The sequence below is a fragment of the Motacilla alba genome, chromosome 2, assembly GCF_015832195.1.
Source record: "Motacilla alba alba isolate MOTALB_02 chromosome 2, Motacilla_alba_V1.0_pri, whole genome shotgun sequence".
In the NCBI taxonomy this organism is placed as follows: Eukaryota; Metazoa; Chordata; class Aves; order Passeriformes; family Motacillidae; genus Motacilla; species Motacilla alba.
Genome location: NC_052017.1, coordinates 26,649,118 through 26,670,565, shown reverse-complemented (window position 1 = coordinate 26,670,565; position 21,448 = coordinate 26,649,118). Strand labels below are relative to the sequence as shown.

General features: G+C 37.7%; 1 protein-coding gene across 4 annotated transcripts in view; it reads right to left on the bottom strand.

The window, feature by feature from the left end:
* PHF14 (PHD finger protein 14) overlaps positions 1–20,117 on the bottom strand; it is a 158,525-nt gene extending 138,408 nt beyond the window's left edge. For all 4 annotated transcript variants that reach the window (XM_038130150.1, XM_038130149.1, XM_038130151.1 and 1 more), the window contains exons 1-4: positions 19,942–20,117; positions 19,332–19,442; positions 7,977–8,623; positions 3,605–3,749 (exon numbers count right to left, since the gene is read on the bottom strand). In XM_038130150.1, coding sequence (XP_037986078.1) covers positions 3,605–3,749; positions 7,977–8,623; positions 19,332–19,442; position 19,942 — 904 coding nt within the window. In that variant the 5' untranslated portion in view covers positions 19,943–20,117. The remainder of the gene's footprint in view (positions 1–3,604; positions 3,750–7,976; positions 8,624–19,331; positions 19,443–19,941) is intronic.
* Positions 20,118–21,448: the final 1,331 nt, after the last annotated feature.

Here is a 21,448-nt window from a genome sequence, read left to right as displayed (position 1 = left end):
TCTTGGATTTCAATGTGTTTACAAAACACACTTGCTCATTACTGGAACTTCTTTTTCACACTACCATGCAGCTGCATATGAGAATTCAAAGGACTATAAATACAGTCTAGGTCTGTGATCTGGGTATACATTTCCAAAGTACAGATCAAAGCCAATGGTATTAAGAATAAACCTTGCTTCTATTAACATTAAAAAAAAATTCTCAAAGTTGCAAGCCATGTTGATATGATTAGACAGTAATTACCTTTCAACTACTTTTCAATTTATTTTGGAAATGAGACGAATTGAATGATTAGGCAAACAGGACCAAAAAGTAACTGTTTCATTGCATTTTGGTTCTGACTGCAACATCTTAATGATAGGCTGTCTTCACGTATTACTTGTGCATTCAGAAGTAAATAAGTCAGTCAGTGACCACTGGGCAGGAGTGCAGAAACCTCCAAGTCATGTGTATATACAAGATGACTGGATCAAACTAAAGCTTCAAAGGTTCCTTTTTTTTATAACTATTCTGCTTTTGGCTGGGGTGGAATTAATTTTTTTCACAGCAGCAAACATGTGGCTATGTTTTGGATTTGTGCTGAACACAGTGATGATAATGCAGAGATGTTTTTGTTATTGCTGAGCAGGATGTGCACAGAGCCAAAGCCTCTTCTATTTCCCCTACTGCCACACCAGCAAAGAAGCTGGGGGTGCATGGCAGGTTGGGAGGAAACACAGCCAAGAAAGACAGGTGACCCCAATTGACCACAGTGATATTCCAGACCACATGACATCATGCTCAGTATACAAAGTGAGGGGAAAAAGGAGGAAATTGGGGATGTTCAGGGTGATGGGAGCTTGTCTTCAAAAGTAATCATTACATGTGATGGAGCCCCCGCTCTCCTGGACATGGCTGAACACCTGCTTGCCCATGGGACGCAGTGGATTAATTCCTTGTTTTGCTTGGCTTGTGCGCATGGTTTTTGCTTTCTCTATTAAATTGTCTTAAACTCAACTCACAAATTTTCCAGCTTTTACCCTTCAGATTCTCTTCTGATCCTGCTAGTGGGAAAGCGAGCGAGCGGCTGTGTGGGCTTGGCAGTAGACAGGGGTTTAAACACAACAGTAATATTTTTATTTGCTGCAAGCAATTATTTTTAAAAACTACTGAAAAAAGCTCAGATTTAAAATAGCACTTGCCCTTACATATTATTATAAAATATTTAACTACAGAAAACCACAGCAAAATAACTGTCCATTTCTATTGAAACTATATTCAGACATATTTAGCAATGAAACACACACATAAAGTGTCAAGTAAAACTCCAAATTGTTCAGCTTCAAATTGCTGCTGTGGAAATTTACATTTATATCACAGTCATCAACTACTTTCACATACACAGCTTGCTTATTTTTCTCTAAGACTTCACCTATTCAAACAGAACTTCACAACTGCTTCACATACACTTTCAAGTATTTATTATTAAAATGAATGGCAAAGAGCTAACTAAACACTCGATCACAAATGTGAAAAATTAACCAACATGTATAGTCAATTACATGGTACACACTGTAGAACTTATCAGAACAAACTAAAATTAAATATTTTTAATTAATCTATTTTACTTCATTGCAATGACAACAAAACAAACACACACATTGCAGTCTTTGTACCAGTGGGACTACAGGGAATCTTTGCCTGGAACATTGTAAAAAGAATAACAGCAATTACTTTCAAACAGATTTTGAACTACTAAAATTCTAGCGACTTTTGAACTATGGAACTACTTTCCTCTAGAGGAAAGCCAGCTATAATCTTACTTTTGTAGGGACAGAAGTTTAGTAAAGTAAGTAAAATGAGGAGGTGATCTTTTGGAGATTTTTAAAGTACTCCCCTTGAATGAAAAAAAAAATTTTGCCATGATTTCATTCTGAAGTAACAGAGGATCATTTTTCTATAACAAGCATTCTTTACTTTAGTAATCATTACAATCATTAAATAAATCTTATGGAAAAACTTTCAGGGAGCTCCACAGCTTTAGAGTTTGGATGTACTGACTGGATGTAATGTTTGGGGAATTCTCAAGCATGCATTTATAACTATCATCAAAAGACAATTTTTTTGTTCCTTGTGAGTTAACATTAGACTGTGCTAGGGGAAAAATAAGATCTATCAAGATTCTATAAAACTAACTTCTAGATAGGTACTGTAGCTCAAATCAAATATATTCTATACATTACTTTCCAAAAAACTTCATGGATGCAGAAGAAGGAATTCTGCAAGACACATAAATTTAGGAGCCTAACACTTCTAGAAGGCAGTAAGACCTGACTAATGCCCTTAAAGGCACTTGGAGCGTGATCCAACTCATCATAAATTAGGTCAACTGCTCTCCAAGTAACATTGACAATGCAGATTAGCTCTTCAAAAGACCACAACAGGTTCAAGAGTTAGAAGCAGACACGGACACACAATGTAGGGCACGTGAATGACAGAACAGAAATTCAATCCTCAGTTTCCTAAGTGATGTCAAGCAAAGAACTGAACTACATCCCAATGCATAAAAACTAGTGTTCTGAAACAGTTTTCTATCTTGTATGAGAAAACTGAAATGTGAGTATGGGATTTATAAAACCACTTCCTACCTAAAAAGACATTCTAAACAGGCCAAAAAAAAAATTAAATTGAGTCACATTAAATAAATGCCTCGTACGCTTCTGAAAAATAGAAGCCTATTTTCTTTTTATTTCAAGAACTGAAGTAGTTCAATCTCATTTTCCTGAGAAAACTTAAAAAAAGGGGTGAAGGCCCAAAATAGTACAGATATGAGGATTAATGGAGAAAAAAAGGTTTTGTTTTTTAACAAAAGAGGGGTGCCTCCCTGTGTTAGTATCTCCCCTACCTTCCAACCTCAAGAGAAAGATCAACAACACACAATACAGTCTGATCTTCCACGTAAAGCTGTTAAAATTCAATACATTTACCTAAATTATTATTCCAGAGTATTTCTGTAAAACCAGATCACCTACATTTATTACACACACGTAGTCCAGATTTTGAAGGAATTAGTGAAACAACAACTTGAGTACGTTCTAAATTCAAAATTCTCCTGTTTTAAAATGTCAGTGAAAATTATGAGGAAGTTCAAGACTAGCTGTTTTCACTCATAAATAAATGCCATGGAGAATACCTTTCTTCTTCACCTTTTCTCTGCCATTTTGGTACAGCAAAAATACAGATGAAATAACCTTTCTTTTCAGAAGGCCTCCTATTCTCATTACCTCATATCCCAATTATGCAATCAAATTCATACACTGAAATAGGTAAGACAAAACACATTAACAGAATATCCTAAAGTGAAAATACAGTGTATAGCTCCAATATTTGTCCACTGTCATTCATTGTGTCAGTATCTGTAGACTATGTCCCATCCCACAGGTTCTTATATTTGCATTGCCAAGTAGGAGATGGGCGTTACACCACTAAAAAAATCAATGCAGTATTTAAAAAAAAAATACCCCCCAGCATTGAAAGGCGTTGTTTGAAGAAAGTAAGTCAAAATTTTATTAAAAGCAAAGCATATGCTTTCCCTTCTGCAACAAGAATGAAGGGTTGTATTACCTTCATGCACTGTTATTCCACAGTTGTCACACTGGATTATTTCATCAGCATCTTCACTGTTATCTCCAAGACAAACGCAACAAATCAAAATATGGTCCATTTTCTGGGAGCTCCAATTTTGAGACTTCTCAAGGATCAATGAGTCCTGATATTGAAAAATGGAGACACATGGGTTATGCCAGGAACTTCAATTTCATTTAAAGCAAGCAGATCTGTTATTTGCTCAAATTTTGAACAACAATCAAAAAAAACATGGAACATTATTTTCAAAAGGCTAGAAGCTTCCTTGTTGTCAAAATGCTCAAACACTGCCTCCATGAATACAACAGCTGGGATGCATGGATGTCAATGCAACCTACAGACCTGTTAAAGTCCAGAGGTCAGAGGAGAGTCAAGACAGAAACCTTAATACAAAATCCTCAAGACAGAAACGTATGTCTTTTAACCATTTATAGTCTACAAAATGGAATATCTAAGAAGCCATTTAAAATCAAAATTAAAAAAAAAAAGGCCAAAGGTGATTTCAAATGTTCCAACATTCAGAAAAGTTTCTTCTTCTTCTTCTTAAAATTTAAAAAATTACATGGCTCTGAAAAATCCAAGAATACAGAGCTTATATAAGCCTTCCAAGTTTTCACTTACTTAAAATCAACAAATTATCAACTCTGTATGGTTTTGTTCTAATGCAAATTTATGTGTATCTGTGCAAAACCATACGATTTATTAAAACTATATGTTCTTCTGATTATATACAGGAGTAAGGATTTGCCCTGTTCTGACAACTTACAATACGAACCACAGCTTTTAAATAGATTGTGGGGTTTCTCTGTGTTTTTCTAAGAAAACACAGAGAAGTGCTTCATAAACCAAAGTTATATGTAAATTTAGTTTTCTTAATAAATACTGTCTTCTTACCATTAACATTGTGAGACAGGGCCGCTGTCTCCTCTGCAGCTTCATGGCCTCCATACATATCCATTTATTTTTATACTTGAGCTTGAACTACCTTTACTGGTAATATGAAGGCATATAAGGAAGTATGAAAATAAGCACAATAGTGAAAAATAACCACTGCGGTACAAAGAAACAGCAATAGTTTCAAAGCAGAGGCTGAGAGTTTAATGGTAACATTCAAAATGTGTGAAAATATTCCAAAACTGTTGTGGTATCAAAAAAAAAAAAAACAAAAAACAGGGTGAAAGATGCCCTCTCAAACATTTTTTTCCATTTCCAACTCACCATTTATAAAATACAGCACCAATACTAAGCCTAAGGGAGCAGGAGCTCATGTATAAGTAGAAAAGAACATTCACAGAGTCACATTGCTTACAGGAAGGCAATTAATTGTGAAAAACAGGAAGATTCTCTGATACGGAGCTCAGACTTACGGAGCATCTCTTCCAACACCCTCCTTTTAGGACACAGCATTTTGAGGAAAGAAATAAACCTGAACATTACTGCAGCCCATCATTACTCAAAATACCCATGCTTAGCTTACCATTCACATTACAGATGGGAAAAAGGCAGTGAATGCTCCCTAACTTTGGCAGATTAACTGTGCTATGGCACAGATTTCTCTGATGCATGTCACAACTCAGATCAGCTTTTTCTGACAGTACATTTGATTTAAACTCTTACTTGGCTTCACTGAGAGAAATTTAAAATACACTGGTAATCTCTACTGTTACAGAAGCCCAAGGTCTGTTAATTAAAAAAAAAAAAAAAAGAAAGTCAAAAAAATCAAAGTATTACTTTAAATTAAGAAACAGTAATGCATTGTAAAAACACTGAAATAACACTAGCAGTATAGGTAGTGAGAACATGGGTCAAAAAACATGGACCAAAAAACCCAAACAAACAATGATGAAAGAGCATAAAATTTTTGTTCTAATGTTAGGATCCCGAACCATTAAGGTTCACTTCATGTGAAGACAGCTACCAGATCAAACAAAGCAGCTGAGCAACTTATTTTTTATGCAGGCACGGAGAGGGAGTAATCTGGTAAGTGTACTGCCCTCCTCTGCTTTTAGTCTATGTAAGCACCTGAGAGACTCATCCAAAACATGGAAGCTTTTACATAGAACAGTAACTGCTGCAACGTGTGAACAAGTCCTGTTCCCTACTAAAGTGGGAGAAATTATTTCAGCTGGATCATTATGTAACTCCCATTTCTGTAGTGTCAATGAAGAAAGTGAGCATTTCAAGTTATATGGCCACAGACTTTTAACTTTAAAGGGAAAAAAATTAAAAATACAACCACCACCTCACTGAAAATAGAAGAGTTCTATGAAGTGGTAATAACTATAAAAACAGAAAAGCACCATTTACCTACTGATGCTTGACCTCAGGAAATAAAGCTAAGTTAGTATTCTGTGCCTAAATCAATAGAAAAGTATGTAGTATTTAATTACAGCACATGTTAAAATAATGTATATGCAGACCTCAAAATACTTTTGTAAAATGTAAACAAATAAAAACCTCAGGAAAACAAGAACTTAAGAACCCCTCCCCAACACCCTGCCCAGTTTCCATCCTCCAAAAATAAGCGAAGGAAAGAAAGGAAGAATGCATATAAAGGACACTAAAATATGTTCAGAACTAATTACCTGGACATTCTTTCCTAAATTTATTATGGATTTGAACATCTAAGAACTCGGTTTTCTAAGAACTCAGTTTCTGCAGTGTGATGAGATTTTGATAGATGCATCTGCTAGACAAGATTTTTTTTACTCTTTTTAGGTTTAAAATATTGTAGCAGTGGAGAGTATACTGTTACAATGCAGTATACTGAATATCAGAAATCTGAAATTTACAGTCTATAATTCAGCCTACAGATACTTCTGCAAAACTTCTTGACAAAGACCTAGTCATACACAGTACAGCACTTTACATGCAAAAAAGATAAATTATAGGATTACAAAATTATAATCTGAACTTCAAATTTTCAATTTTGATTTTATGTTCTGATCACTGCTCTAAATCTAAAGCATGAACAGAATATGATCTCCATGCATACTAAGAAGCTTCAAAGAAGATACATCAGAGACAGCTCTGGGTTTCTGAAACAGGTCTGTTTTTCCCAGCCAATGGAAATTAAACTGAAGAATACATCACTAAGAACGCAGCTGCACAGCTCCATTTTGATATGGGAAGCAACTCTGAAAGAAAACTGCCTCTCTCTGTTACAAGTTCTGATCATTAGTATTGGTAGAGTACTTTCAGCTCCTGAGCCAAGAAAATGCTAGGTTATAATACTAGAATCACAGAGCCTGATAAGGAAAGAAGATGCCTATACAAAAAGTTTAAAAAAAAAAAAAAACCAAACAATTCATGCTTTTTTTTCAATCACAATTACTACTAGTAGTTAAAACAGCACAGCTCACTTTCAATAATATATAAATATAAATATATAACATCTATCAAATTATCGAAAATGGACCAAATCCAAATACTGATTAGTTCCCTGTCATTTTACACATTAAAACAAAGTTTAAAGGGAACAGCAGAACTTTTAATAATGTCGTATCACTACCATTTCTCAAAAGTTATGTTGACATTATGATTATATCCTGAAAACTGAATATAGATTTTATAGCAATTCTTCTTTTTTCAGAATTTTGCTATTGCAGAACATGAAGTCAGCCACAGTAACAATCTGGTATCTTAATTTTTTCCACAGGCACAATCTTCAAGGCAACTGTAATTGTGCATAGGGAAAAAAAGGTTACTTTATTAAACACTTATATATATAATATTCATATTCTGCAATCAGAAGATATTTAATATAATAATCCTAGTATCCAAATGCTTTTAGTATGGTAAGAAATCAGTTCATTTGTGACTATTATAAGCAAATCCAACATAAATTATCATAATTATTCTATCTGATTTTAAACCTAGTATGCTTTTTTCTTTTTTTACTTAAAATTCTTCCATAAGTGAACTTTGTTCAGACTTTGATGTTTGTAGCAAAGAATAATGGCTCATTCATCTATTTTATGATTATGTCACAGATGCTTTTAACTTTCATATACGACATTTGCACTAAAACAGAACTAGAATTCTTCCTAACATTATGTTGGTTTGCATACTGAACCTCCTATTTGTTTTAGTACTAATCCAATCTCTGTAAAGCCAAGAGAACTCCCACTACTGCCTTTAGTGGCACTAGATTGGTCAAAAGGGTCCAAGCAAGGTTATTTAATATGTAGTGCCTATTTAGCATAATTTTTCCTGCTTCACTTATTATTCACTTATTATTGTGTGAAGACAAGTCCAGCCAATCAGTTTAACTCTTAATATTAATAGAATAGCTACTGGGGAGTAGTTTCCATTTGTCAACAGATATATTATAGAAAGTTGGTTGCACTACCTCATTACTCTTGCTTTGTGAAAGAGCCAGGCTATCATTTGTCAATTCCTCATCATCTGCATTATTCCTGTTAAGAACTTTACTCTTCTTCTTCTTGCATCCTCCATCGCTAGCCGTACTGCTATTATCTTCCTCATTAGCTTCCTCATCATTGTCATCCTCATCACTTCCACTCCCGTCATCTTCATCATCTTCGTTATCTCCATCACTTCCCTCTTTTTTCAGCGCGTTCTTTCCTTTTCTTTTCTCAGCAGTAGGCCGCCAGTCATTGTCATCTTCGCTGTCGTAGTCATCCATATCATTCAGCTCTTCCATCGATACAAAATCCAGCAAGGGTCGGTTCCTGCGCAAATTCCATTTTTTTGGTTCATTTGTTTGCTCATCAGCCACAGCATCAGGTTCAGCTGCTTTCTCCTTCTCTTTCTTCTTTTTTGGCTTTTCTTCTTCATCTTCTTGCTCTTTCTTTTCAGTTTTAATTACCTCTTTGTCTGTTGTTGGCACTTCTTCAGTGGAGGCTTTCGGCTGCTGCTCTTCTACTTTCTCTTCTGCTGGTTCCTCCTCCAAGATATTTTCTTCTGATTCAGTACAGGAACCTTCACCACTGTCCTTAGATGCATCTTCACTCCCATGACCACTTCCTTCAGAATCTGTTGAGCATATGAAAATTTAAAAAAAGTTCCGACACAAATGTACCCCCAAAAATAAAATCTCTTGAAGCAAGTTGTTAAACAAAAGAATGATGCATGTTCCTCCCTCATAAGGTATTCCACCTATTTTTTCAGCTGGTGTCCAAATATTGCTATTTCGAGTGCTATGTTGAGAATCTGTTAAACATGAGTGCATTTTAAGATGCCAAAAAAAAAAAAGATGGTAGAACTTATTAAATGAGCATTGTACGTTCCTTTGAACTGTAGCTCATATTAACAAAAAGCAGTAGCTCAGTAATTTCCATGTGAAGTCACATCTTAAAGAAAGAGCATTCCAGTTTTTAATTTCTGGAGGTTTTTTCTACATCTTCAAAATAAAATAGCTATTCAATAGAAGAGGTTTGAAATTACAAAATAAAGAGTTTACATAGCTAGTTCTAATAATAATATGGATAATCCCACACCTTCATTTTTAATGCATCTTTGTTTTTCTGGGTTTGAGGGCTCTTTTAATTTTCAAGGTTAGTTCACTAATTAATCCCACATAAACTATGCCTCACTCACCATTGCAGCTGCACTACAATGCGTTAACCTTATGCTACTCATACGGTACTATTCTGCATGTATTCACTATTTCATTAATTAACACATGCCAACATGAGCAACAGAAAAGAACAGAGAAAAATTTTTATATAAAAAAGAGACATTTTTACTATAAACCGTATATAAAAAATATTGAAGAATTACATGTGAACTTGTTAAACTTTATAAACAGCATCCACCTTGCTATCTCTCATCTTATATGAATCTACTGCTTTTCATTCATAGTATTGTTTTAATGAAGGAAAACTCAGAAAATATTTTTGTTTAAATTTTAAAAAGAAAACATAGTTTCTTGATCCAATGCCGAGATCAATTAGGCAGTGGCTACAGTTTTCAGTTTGCTCAAAGCCAGCACCAAGTTCTTGATCCACTGTCATACAGACGCAAAGATGGAACACGTCGATGCTTACAAATTAAAAAAAAAATAAATAAATCTTAATTTCTTTCATTGCATCCTAAAAATCTCCACCACTCAGTATCACCTTACATCGAGAATTTCTCTGTACGCTCAGCTCTGTATGAATCCAAATAAACACACACTGAGGTAGGTGTGCACAGCGTCATTTCATACGGCATTTTTTTCCACCCCAAAGAACATTGCCAATGATTAGCAAATTGTTACTTCAATATAATGGTCAGTTTAGCCTTCTTCTGCATATACCTGCATGTAGAAGCGTTCAGTGAGGAGATTATATAACTACTGACACAAAAAAGCCCTAAGTGTAGGACACCAAAACTATCCATTCCCTTACAAGCTAATAAAAAACTAGAAGTTACCAACATATGTTCTAACATTTAGAGATCCAAAAAAACCACAAGTTTTTTTTACAGTCTTTGAGAAAAACATAATTCAGTCATTTCTCCACACTTATTAGCCTTAATTGTAGTAATCAAAGTACAAGATAATTAACTGAAGTTTTGAAAGAACAGAACATGAATCAGACATACACAAGAAATAATACCAGTATTAATTAATAGGCAATCCAAAATAATTGTGTTCAAGTTACAATAAGTTGTTTGGCTACAAAATCAGAGGATGAGTAAGGCTGGAAAGGACCACAGTGGGTTATCCCAGAGCACACTGCCCAGGATTGCATCCAGACAGTTCTTGAGCAACTCCAGTGAGGAAGACTGCACGCCTCTGGACAATCTGCCCAGTGCTCAGTCACCTGCACACTAATGAAATTTTTCCATAGATAGAAGTGGAACATCCTGTGGATCAGTTTCTGCCCGTTGCCTCTTGTCCTATTGCTCAGCACTGAAAAAAGCCTGGTCCATCCTCAACATCCTCCTTTCAGACACTGATAGACAAGGATGAGGTCCCCTCTCACTCGTCTCTTCTTAAGGATGAACAGGCCAAGTTCTCTCAGCTTTTCCTCATTAAAAGCAAGTACCTCCACAGAAAGAACACAAAAATGGTGAGAAGGCTACCACACTCCAAGATGACAGGCTCAAAGAGTTGAGGTGGTTCAGCTTGGAGAAGGCTCCAGGGAGAACAGAGCTTATTAGAGAGATTTTTACTAAGGCCTGTGGTGACAGAAAAAGGGGAACCAGTTTTAAACTGAAAGAGGGTAGGGTTTAGATTGGACACGAGAAACTTCTCGATGAGCATGGTGAGACACTGGAACAGGTTGTCCAGGGAAGTTGTAGGTGTCTCATCATTGAAAATATTCAAGGCCAGGTGGGATGGGGCTTTAAACAATCTGAGCTAGTGAAATAAGTTTCTGACCAAGGCAGAGGGTTGACTCAGACCATCTTTAAATGTTTTTTGATCATGGGTTAGTTTATAGGATACCAGGTCTGCTGGCAACAGACAGGACACACCAGACACAAAGAGGGGGAAAAGGACTTTTGCATAGGAGTTAGCAGGGCTCACTGAAAAACTAAATTAGATTTGACTACTGCCATAAAAGATAATAAATACATGATCAATAAAATGAAGGCTAAAGACAATCTCCACCCTTTACTGAATGAGGAAGGAAACAGTGCCAAAGGATGAGGAAAAGGCTGAAGTACTTAATGCCTTCTTTGCCTCAGTCTTTAACAGCAAGACCCATTGTTCTCTGCATTTCCATCCCCCTACACTAGAAGACAGACACAAGGAGCCCAATGAAGCACATAATCCAAGGGGAAATGGTGGGTGATCTGCTACACCTCTCAGACGCACACACATCTGTGGGCCCAAATGAGCAACATTCATTTACCAGCAATCCTGGCTAACCAGATAGGTTCCACATGATTAGAAGTTAAAAAAAAATGTGATACCCATCTGCAAGAAAGGTCAGAAGGAGTATCCAGGGAACTCCAGTCAGTTCTGCCAGCCTGAAGGTCATGGAGCAGATCATCTTGAATGCCTTCAAGATGATAGAGCACAAGAGACTGGGGCAGAGCAGCTGGAAAGCTGCTCAGTGGAAAAGCGTGGGGAGTGCTGGTTGACATTTGGCTGAACAAGACCCAGCACATGCCCAAGTGGCCAAGAAGGCCAGTGGCATCCTAGTCTGTACCAGCAATAGTGAAGCCATTTGGACCAGGGCAGCTGCTGTCCCCCTGTACTCAGACTGCGGAGGCCACACCTCAAATCCTGTGTCCAGTTCTGAGCTCCTCACTTCAAGAAAGACACTGACATGCTGGACTGTGTCCAGAGAAGGACAGTGGAGCTGGTGAAAGGTCTGGAGCAGAAGTCTGGAGAAAAGGAGGCTCAAGAAAGACCTTATCACTCTCTACAACAGTCTGAAAGGAGGGCATAGAAGGGGTGGGTCAGTCTCTCCTCTCATGTAACAAGTGATGGAACACGATGAAACAGCTTCAAGTTGCAAAATGGATGGATTAGGTTGGGTATTAGGAAAAACCTTTTCACAGAAAAGGTTGCTCCTCAGGGAAGTAGCTGAGTCACCACCCTGGAGATATTTAAAAGATGTGTAGAAGTGGCACTTAGGGACATGATTTAGTTGTGGGCTTGGAAGTGCTAGGATAACAGCTGGACTCTACCTTAAAAGGTCTTTTCCAGAGTACACAATTCTAAAATTCTATGATACTTGCCAGTTCCCATAAACATTTTACAAGTAACTCCTAAAGCTATACTCTCATACTAGACATATCACAGATTACGTGCCATATGTATGCTCAAAGCAAAATGTATTTTGTATCTCATTTCACAGGTGCCAAGTGCCTGTGTACACTATTTGTCTTACTGTAAACAAGGTAATACAAGATTTTGTCATGTTAAAATTAACTGAAATTTTTAACTGAGCTTTCATTATTTCCCCACCGTAAATCTATGACACATATTTATTTTGATGCTTTAACTGTGCTGACGCATTTCTAAATAATCTTAGTCTTCTTGCCAATTTAAGCTTTTATTTTGTTTTGGAGGGAATCTTAATCTTGGTATAGTTTGACCTCTAACAGCACTCTAATTTACTAACATTGATTCTTGTACATCAATAACACACAATGCAATAATTTAAAGCAGAGAGCAAATAAACAGTATTTTCACTCACTTCTCTCCTTCAATTTGTCTTGCCTTCTGCCTGCATATTTTGCTTTCTACTCTCCTTCACACATTCATATACACACCAGAGATATCTATAGTAAGAGATATCTCTCCTTGATCTGAATGCATCCACTGTGATCGGTGCTTTTCTAGAAAGAGCTATTCTGTGATAACAGCAATTTTTGCAGGTCTTCTTCTGTCAGCTGCACTTTTACTGAGGAAGAGGCTGCAGTATACAATTTTCTCCTTGAAAGAAATGCTTAAAGAATGGCTCTTTCAAATTGGCAACCATATCATGTCATTCCCTATAGGAGAGAAGTAAAGCTACTCTAAGTGAAAGATGGGGCTAGATACACCATCAAATAGTGAAGAATACAGAGTTCCACTAAGGACAAATAGGAGAGATAACAGTTGAGAGAAAGACATCATTTATTCCTCTATACCTTGTATCTTTAGCTCTACTAAGCACAACAGCAGGTGGCACTCAAATCTAAAAAGGACAATTCTGAAAAGAACAGAACATAATGCTACAGAATTAACATACAAAAAAGTGTAATAAAGAAACACTCCACTCAGCTGTGGAGTCTTGTATAACATGTATGAGGCACAAGACTTCAGGGTAAACCTCCTGAAATCATTACATGAGTCAACAAAAAAAATCCTCCCAGGGTTTTTTGCAGGACTATTTTACAAACAATTTTAAATATGACACCCCACAATTCCTAGGGTTTTTTTCAACATTCTAAGAAAATTCATGTATACCAAGAGCAAGTGCTGCACTCCAAAAGTACCTGGCCAACCACTCACAAGAGACAGCCTGGTTCTTCAATGCAGTATTTAGCTTAATAAGCAGCTCTTTGAAAAACCGCTTTATTGATTGTATTAAGTGAACTCTAATGGATATAAGCTGGTTAAAGGCAATCATGGACTCAATTTTAGACTTGCCTCTTCCACTAACAAAGCTTAACAAATTCCAAATAGTAGACAAGAAGCATTTGGAATCATTTTAGAAAATTCTTTTATTTGCACCAAATCCTATCTGGTTGAGTCTTTCCCAAGTGCTCAAAGCTACCTACAATGAATACAATCAAGGATCCTGAAACAGTGAAAAACTGAGCATGCAACACAGAAAGCAACTACCAAGTTATCACTGCTAAATTATATTATTCAATAATAATCTAGCCATCATGTGACAAATAGTCTACAGTGGCCTTATACCATCTTTTTGAGAGCAGCAACAAAAACCAGGATGCTGGTGAGGTTAATGTCACTCAACCACCACCATCTTAACTATTGGTCCTTTTTCCCTCCACCACAAGGAAAACAACTAGCCTTTGACAAGATTATGTGAAATTACCTAGTGATCTCTGCTAAAACACCATGTTAAGCATTATGTACAATCCCTCACCCAGGCTGCCTGCATCCTGATGGATGGGAAATGTGGAAAGCACTACTGGAAGTGTTTGTCAACAGCCTCTGGCCTTAAATTTCCTTACAAAAGAACAGCTCCAGTACCACAAAAAATCCTTGGTACAGGTGCCATACCAAAAGCAAAAGCAGCTGTACTTCCCACACATCTGATCTAGATACCACAAATAAAGACTCTATAATACCTTAAGGAAATGCTTAAACTAACTAGAAAGCTACAGTATTAATAACTGCATGTAAAAAAAGGAGGCAGGAGAACCTAGGTCATGTTTTGGAAAATAAGAATTTTTAAATTACCAAAGGCAAAGTTGTGTAACTGGTAAAATTTGACTATTAGACACAGAGGTCCATTATGCTACAATCAATAAAACTATAAGCAAGAACTAAAGAATTAATACTTCACTTGCAACATAATTCCAAGAAAGAGAATCTAACACACCAGTTAGATATATACCCCTGGCTTTCTATGCTATTTTGCTGCATATGATGATTTAACACTGGTGGACTACCAGCAATTCAACATCAGCAGTGCGGGCAGTTAAAAATATTGAACTGTCCAGAATAACATGATTAAAAACACACTAAACAAACCAATATAGATTAAGATGCTACAGCTCTACAGAGAGAAACTTTCTTCTCAAATAATGTTTTGAAAAGATGTAATATGTATTTACTGCAGATGGAGACTGGGTAGAGCAGGAGACAAAACTGACCACTGATCCACAATTGCACATCTCAGAAAACAAGTACTTAATAGAAAAAATTATAGAAAGGGAACAAAGGAAATTCATTTAGTAAGCAGCTTCCTCACTTTTACAGTAGCAATAATTATGTCATATGACATTTCAGTAGATCTATTCAAGTTGCAAAACCAATCAAAACTAAAGATTGCCATTTTTGACTTAAGTCATTAGAAAGTGCCTCATTTACAAGGTTAGAACACTGATGAAATTCGGTGCCCTACAATTGCTTGTCAGCAAGCACCTGGAATAACAGAAATCCCAGTGTTCACAATGAAAATGGAAGCTGAAAATCTTGTCAGTGACTCCAAAGTTTTACTTAGAGTGGCAGACATCAGTACAGACAAAAGTTTTACCTGGGATGAAGATACTCCAAAACAACATACTGCTGGTATTTTCCTTTTTCTCAATTAGAAAAAACTCTTGTGAATTCCAGTCTCAGGAACTACACATTAATATGGAAATACATCATCAATTACTAATGATTAACTAGCCAATATTTTCTTTTACCTTCATTGTCTACTGAAACACCTTACAACTTTACTCCTGCCTAACATTTAAGTTTAGTCTAAAAAACCAAATATATTTGTTTCTTCATCAAGATTTCAGTACTGTTAAACACTACAGTATTTTGATCCTTCACAAACATTTCTTTATATTACAATATTCTGTATAGGAAAGCAAAAGTGTGATCTCCATCGTGCTAAGAGGAAACAAGCTACACAATGATATTTGCAACTTTTTATTTCTAGATCAAGACACAGTTTTTTTTTAATAGATAATATATGCAATTATGTAGATCATTTCTTGTTTTAAAAACAGATCTTCTACTGACTTCAACTGCAAGAAAAGTACATAATATATACGCATGCCAAGCTTCACACTCAAAACCAAGAAAAAAAAGGAAAAAAGAAACTATGTAAAAATTTGAGTCAACAAGGCTAGTAGCAGAAGTAGTGACAGGATTGAGTTCCTCAAAGCCAGCATTCAGTTATTTTCTTCTCAGCTACACTGTAATACGAACCAGTCCTTAAATTCACACGATTCTTGCTCAGGGACCACTACATTCCTCTGTATAACTGCAATTTCAGTACATGGCTGACTAAACTGACTGAATTTACCACTGAGAGAGAAGAAAAGTGGCAAGTTCTTGCCTAGGAGTCCTGCTGGGAATTACTCTAAACCTATACTCTGATTTCTGACATCAGTGTATCTCTACCTGCTCCCATTGCAGAAAAAAAATATGAAAAAAGGACTCCCCAAAGCATACTTTAGTTAACTTATAAGAAAAACTTCAGATAACTGATGTGTATTGTAAAAGATACTATTAAGTTAAAAGTCTTAAGTTGAGTATATTTCAGCACCATCATTTCAAGTCACATGTTTGTACACTCTGACTCCAAAGGGACAGTTCTTTTGATTGATCCCACATTAAGATTACATCTGACAGTTTCTCATGAAACAATTTTTTCAATATGTTTACAGAAACCAGAAGAATACAGTACTTTAGAAAATGGCATCACTAACAGAAACAGAGAAGCCATTAAAAATTACTTTGTTCAGTATAAACATAATGAAAATCCCAGATGCTTGAAAAATATTTACATTAATTACATTTACAAGAATGTAACAGTTCTAAAATCAATTTCTCTAAAGAGATGTCAGAATGCTGCGATCTTTTAAGCAGAAAAGGCCAACTGATTGCTGGTATGACCTAAATCCAAAAGAAAATAAATTAATTACACTGATAGTAAAAGTCCATGTTGCCTGTGGATTTTTCAGTGAAAATACAGGTTAGGTGATTTGAAATATTTTTTATAATGAAAAAATGCACCAAGGTGCCAGGATTCTGAAAACAAAAATTCAGAAATGCCAGCTGTTTCCAAAAAGCACTTAATAGCAACATCTCAAATCCTTATTGCATTGCATATTCCCAAAAATCTGGCAGAACAATGAAGCTGTGTAAAAGTTTAGATGCTCTGGGTTCAGTCTCCATATATTTGCATAGTACCATCTACTAGTACATATCACAGGAGATCCTAAAGCTCACACACATGGACACAACACAGTCGTCAGAGATAAAACAACTTCAGAATTCTTTTAACTCCATATTTAAATAATGCTTCAACCTAACTTTCAAAATTTTTTTGTCATTTTAAACACCTATATGTGCATTTGTGAATGAAAGACACACAAACATACGTCATGGACCTGTGGAATAACCATAGTCTAATTTATGCTCATACTCCATGCAGACTGGTACTTACTTCTGACACACTTCCTTTTGCAAGCAAACTACACAATGTAATTTTGAATTCAAGCAAATAGTAAATACTGACTTGCAACAGACTGGTCATGGAGAGTCCTACATATGTGTGTGTATATATATATATATATATATGTGTGTGTGTGTGTGTGTGTCGTGTGTGTGTGTGTAAGAAAATCCCTTTATTTAATCACTTCCTCCAGCCAATATGAAATGGACTAAGTGCAATCAAATTTAAAAGTATGTTATACCAGCTTCATTTTAAACCAGGACAGATGTTCTGATTCAGATTTCCTGCAACTATTCATTTAAACTTGTATTACACATAAGAAACTCTTATTTGTAGTAACTTTCTATTCCCCAACTTCTCCAAACCCTCAGAGATTTCTTTTTCCATACTGCTAATCCTCATATAAAGTATAAGATGTCAAATTCTCTTGATGTTTCAAAGTGTTATTAAACAGAACATTAATTTCTCCTACAAATTATAGATATAAGTTTGGAAATGCTAAAACAACACTTCATGAGATATAGCAACACAAAATAGCAATTAGAAAAAAACTTTTTTAGTAGAACTTGATTTTTTCCTCATATGCTTGCTTCAATTTGGTGTTGCATATTTAAAGGAAAATCCATTCAACTTCCTCAAAATGAATTTGATTTTGAAATACACTCAAGGCTAGATACTGACCAGCCCCCTCTGGTATATATAAAATGTCCTAAAAGTCAAAAAGTATAGCAATTACAAATGAATCTTCTGCACTCACAAAATGTTGAGTCAGAAAGCTGTATTCATAACTTTTAATAAATTACTGTCTTTTGACCAACTAATATACTGCTCTGAATCATATGTTCATCACCCATACTCCCTTTCCAATCCTAATCTTCCCTGAAATCCTACCTACATTTTTGTTCCAAAACATGGAGATTTTCTTTAGTAATTAAAAATCATTTCCTTTTATGGCAAATTATATCCTTATTCAAAAGAAAGGACCAAAAAGCCTCAGAACACAATTAAAAGAGTAGATTAAACAAGCCCCCAAAAGTCTTAAAATGAAATTGGTAAGATGACATCAGTTTTACTCTCTTCAGCCACTGCAGCCTGCTCTACCAGAACAACCAAGGGAAATAAGTCTAAGTCTAGGGGAAGAGGTGCTGAGAAGAACAAAACCAACCACCCAAACCAAAACAAACAAGGAGCACTAGGGCATATTTTAAGCCGAACATTGGGTGAATTATTAAGCATTTTTAAGTTCCTCAATGCAGAGAAATTTGCCAAATATTAAAGAATAAGCCTTTAAATGGGAATATTTTTACACTACACATTCACACAAAACATTCACCAGCATCCCCAGTGCAGAAATAACCAAGTCAAGTAATTTGATAAGCTGTCATAATGCTTCCCTCACATCTTAGACATCCTGCATCTTCTTGTTTATTTCCCTCAGCATACACCACAGAACACCTAATGTGCACTTTATTGACCAACATGGTCCTATCCCTTCTTCCCCTCTCCTTCATATACTTGAGTTTACTAATTTTACTTTGGCCATCTTGTCTATTTTCAGTTTCTGTGAATGTTCACTGTAGATAGAGGAATCTGCACATATAGAAAAGACTGCAAAGCAATAACTCTCTGTGGTAAGAACTTCCTTCTAGTATGAAATATGTACACTTTTCTGCATATTTCTATCTGAATGGACACCTTAAGTTTGTCTATTACAAAAACAACAGAAACCAAAACAGATTATCTTTTTACTTTAGGTTCTTACTCACCGACTAGAATTAACCTTGAGAAAAAGTCAAGTTCGTAAGTCAACTTGCTCAAAACAAAATGGCTTTAGGTTCTTATTTCAATACTAAATACAGTGACTATTCCAAAAATTATTTCTACACTGAAGAACTCAAAAGCAACAAATACAGTTAAGGCAGTCTGCACAAAAGCTACTCAAATATTTCTACCAAAACTTGCTTCACAATCATGAGGTTTCTGTTGTAAAAAAATAATCACAACTGAAGTATTGATTCCCAGTTATCCAATCAAGTCACTCCATTCAAGGGGCTCAAAGTCCCAGCAGACTCACTACAAGCATTCTGCCTCCTATATGATATTAAATGAGCAACCATAAACCAAAAATGAGATAATTCTGAAGAGAGGAGATGAGAAAGCATATTTACCTGAAGCATCTCCAACTTTAAAATCACTGTCATCAGAGCTATCATAATCTAAAGCTTCCAGCAGCGAAGCTGCCAAAGGCTTCACCTGTCTCCTCTTCGAACTGCGGTCCACTGCATGGAAAAAAAAAACAGTGTTGTTACTGGCTGGCATAAAGAGCACTCAGCATCGCTAAGGGCATTTAAATTACAAGGCAGCACGGGCGTGACAGGCAGGGGCATTCCCGAGAGCAGCCGGCAGATGCAGCCGCGCCGGGGTCCCGGGGACACCCGCTCCCACAGGTGAGGCAGGGCAGGGTCCGCCCTGCCGGCGGAGCGCGGCTGCTCCCTGCAGGCGCCGGGCACCGCACGGCACCGCGCACGGCGGGCTGCCCGCAGCCCCGGCAGGGCTGCGCGGGCGCTGGGGCCGCCAGACGCCCCCGAAGCAGCCAGCATCCCCGAGGACGCGCCTCGGCGCGATCCGCCGGGCACCAGACGCGGGGGGACGCGCGGCCGGGACCGCGGAACGCCCAAGGGACGGCGATGCGCCCGCTCCCCCGGGGGCGGGGGCGCTCCGCGGGCACAGCGGCACCCCCGCGGGGCACGGCCGGCAGAACCGCTGCGGATCACTTACTAAAGCCTGCGCGGGTGGGCGGCGGGCGGGCAGGGGCCCTCGGGTGCAGCGCCGCCGAGCCCCGGGCCCCTTCCCCAGACAATGGGCACGGCGGCGACCCGGATGCAGACCCGCGCCCGCCCCGCCGCCCGCTCCGCCGCGCAGGCGCCGCCCGGGCGCGTGCGCACGGCGAGGGGAAGCCGGGGAGCGGCGCTGCCCGCGGCCCTGCGCGGCCTGGCGGGGAGGCTGCGGCGGGGCCGCCGTGACCCGCGCTGGTCGCACACGCTCAGCGCAGAACCGCTCATTCTCAGGATACTGCCTGTAAAGAACAGCTCAAAAACCGCTCCGGCATTTTTCCATTTCCCCGTGTGGAAACGAGAAAGCGTTACAAAGCTGTGCTCATTTAACCCCTGCTCGAAGAGCTGAGTTTCTCGTGGGCTCTGTTACATTGTCAGGCTCATTCTTGAACTTTTGAAGAACAGCAATCCAGTGCATTGGGAATTAAAAAAAAATAAAAAAAAATTGGGAAGAGATGTTCAAGGCCAGGTTGGATGGGGCACTGAGCAACCTGGTCTTTTTGAAGGTGTCTCAGCCCGCGGTTGGGACTAGGTGACCTTCAGTGTGCCTTCAACCCCAAACCATTCTGTGATTTTATGACAATACAAATCCCAGGGATTATTGTTTGACCACATCACATGAGTCTGGGAGCTCAAAAGCACAAGACGGTGAGAGACGGACAGCAAAGACAGCAATGCTGGGTCGTTGCCTTTGCAATAGTCCCAGCTTTGCCTCGGTTGCCAGGGCTGTCCCTGGCCTCTGCGTGCACGATTTCCAGAGTTCCCTTCGCCTCTCCCCCCCACACCACCAAAATGAGCCACCTGCACAAAAGTTTTAAAGGAACTGATGCTCTGGCTCACAGGTACTTTAAGAGCTTGAGGATTGAGAATAGTACGAAACACGAAAGCTTCCAGCAGGATTGTAAGGGCTTTAAAATTGGAAAATGTGTGTCTGTGAGAAACAACTGCTCACTTTTTAAAATTTTAAATGTTTAGTAAACCTTAACAAAAAAAAATACAACAAAAAGACTAAATAAGGAAAAATTACTACACCAGGAGCCCCTATGACTCTCAGCCACGTGCTTCAAAATGATGTTCTGCCTTTTATACCTCTAGCCCCTCCTAAAGTCTTGTCACTCATCTCCTTCCTTGCTGTCTAGTGGTGGAGATCACTTTCTTACATCTTGATTGGAGGTCATTTATTACTATAGTAACAAGCCAACCCTCCCCAAATGCCTACTACCAAAGCCATGCCGTGATAACAATGCAAGGGGGAAAGATATATTACATTAACAACTACACATCTACAAAACTTCTTTTAATATACCTATAATGTTCACCCCTTTACTGTGAGAGCCATCTATCTCATTACTCATCTATAACATGTTTAATGATAGATAAATGTAGGGCCAAACTCATTCTGTGGTTGTACAGAAAATCACGCTGGGAAAAGCCAGTGTCCATAAAGGAGA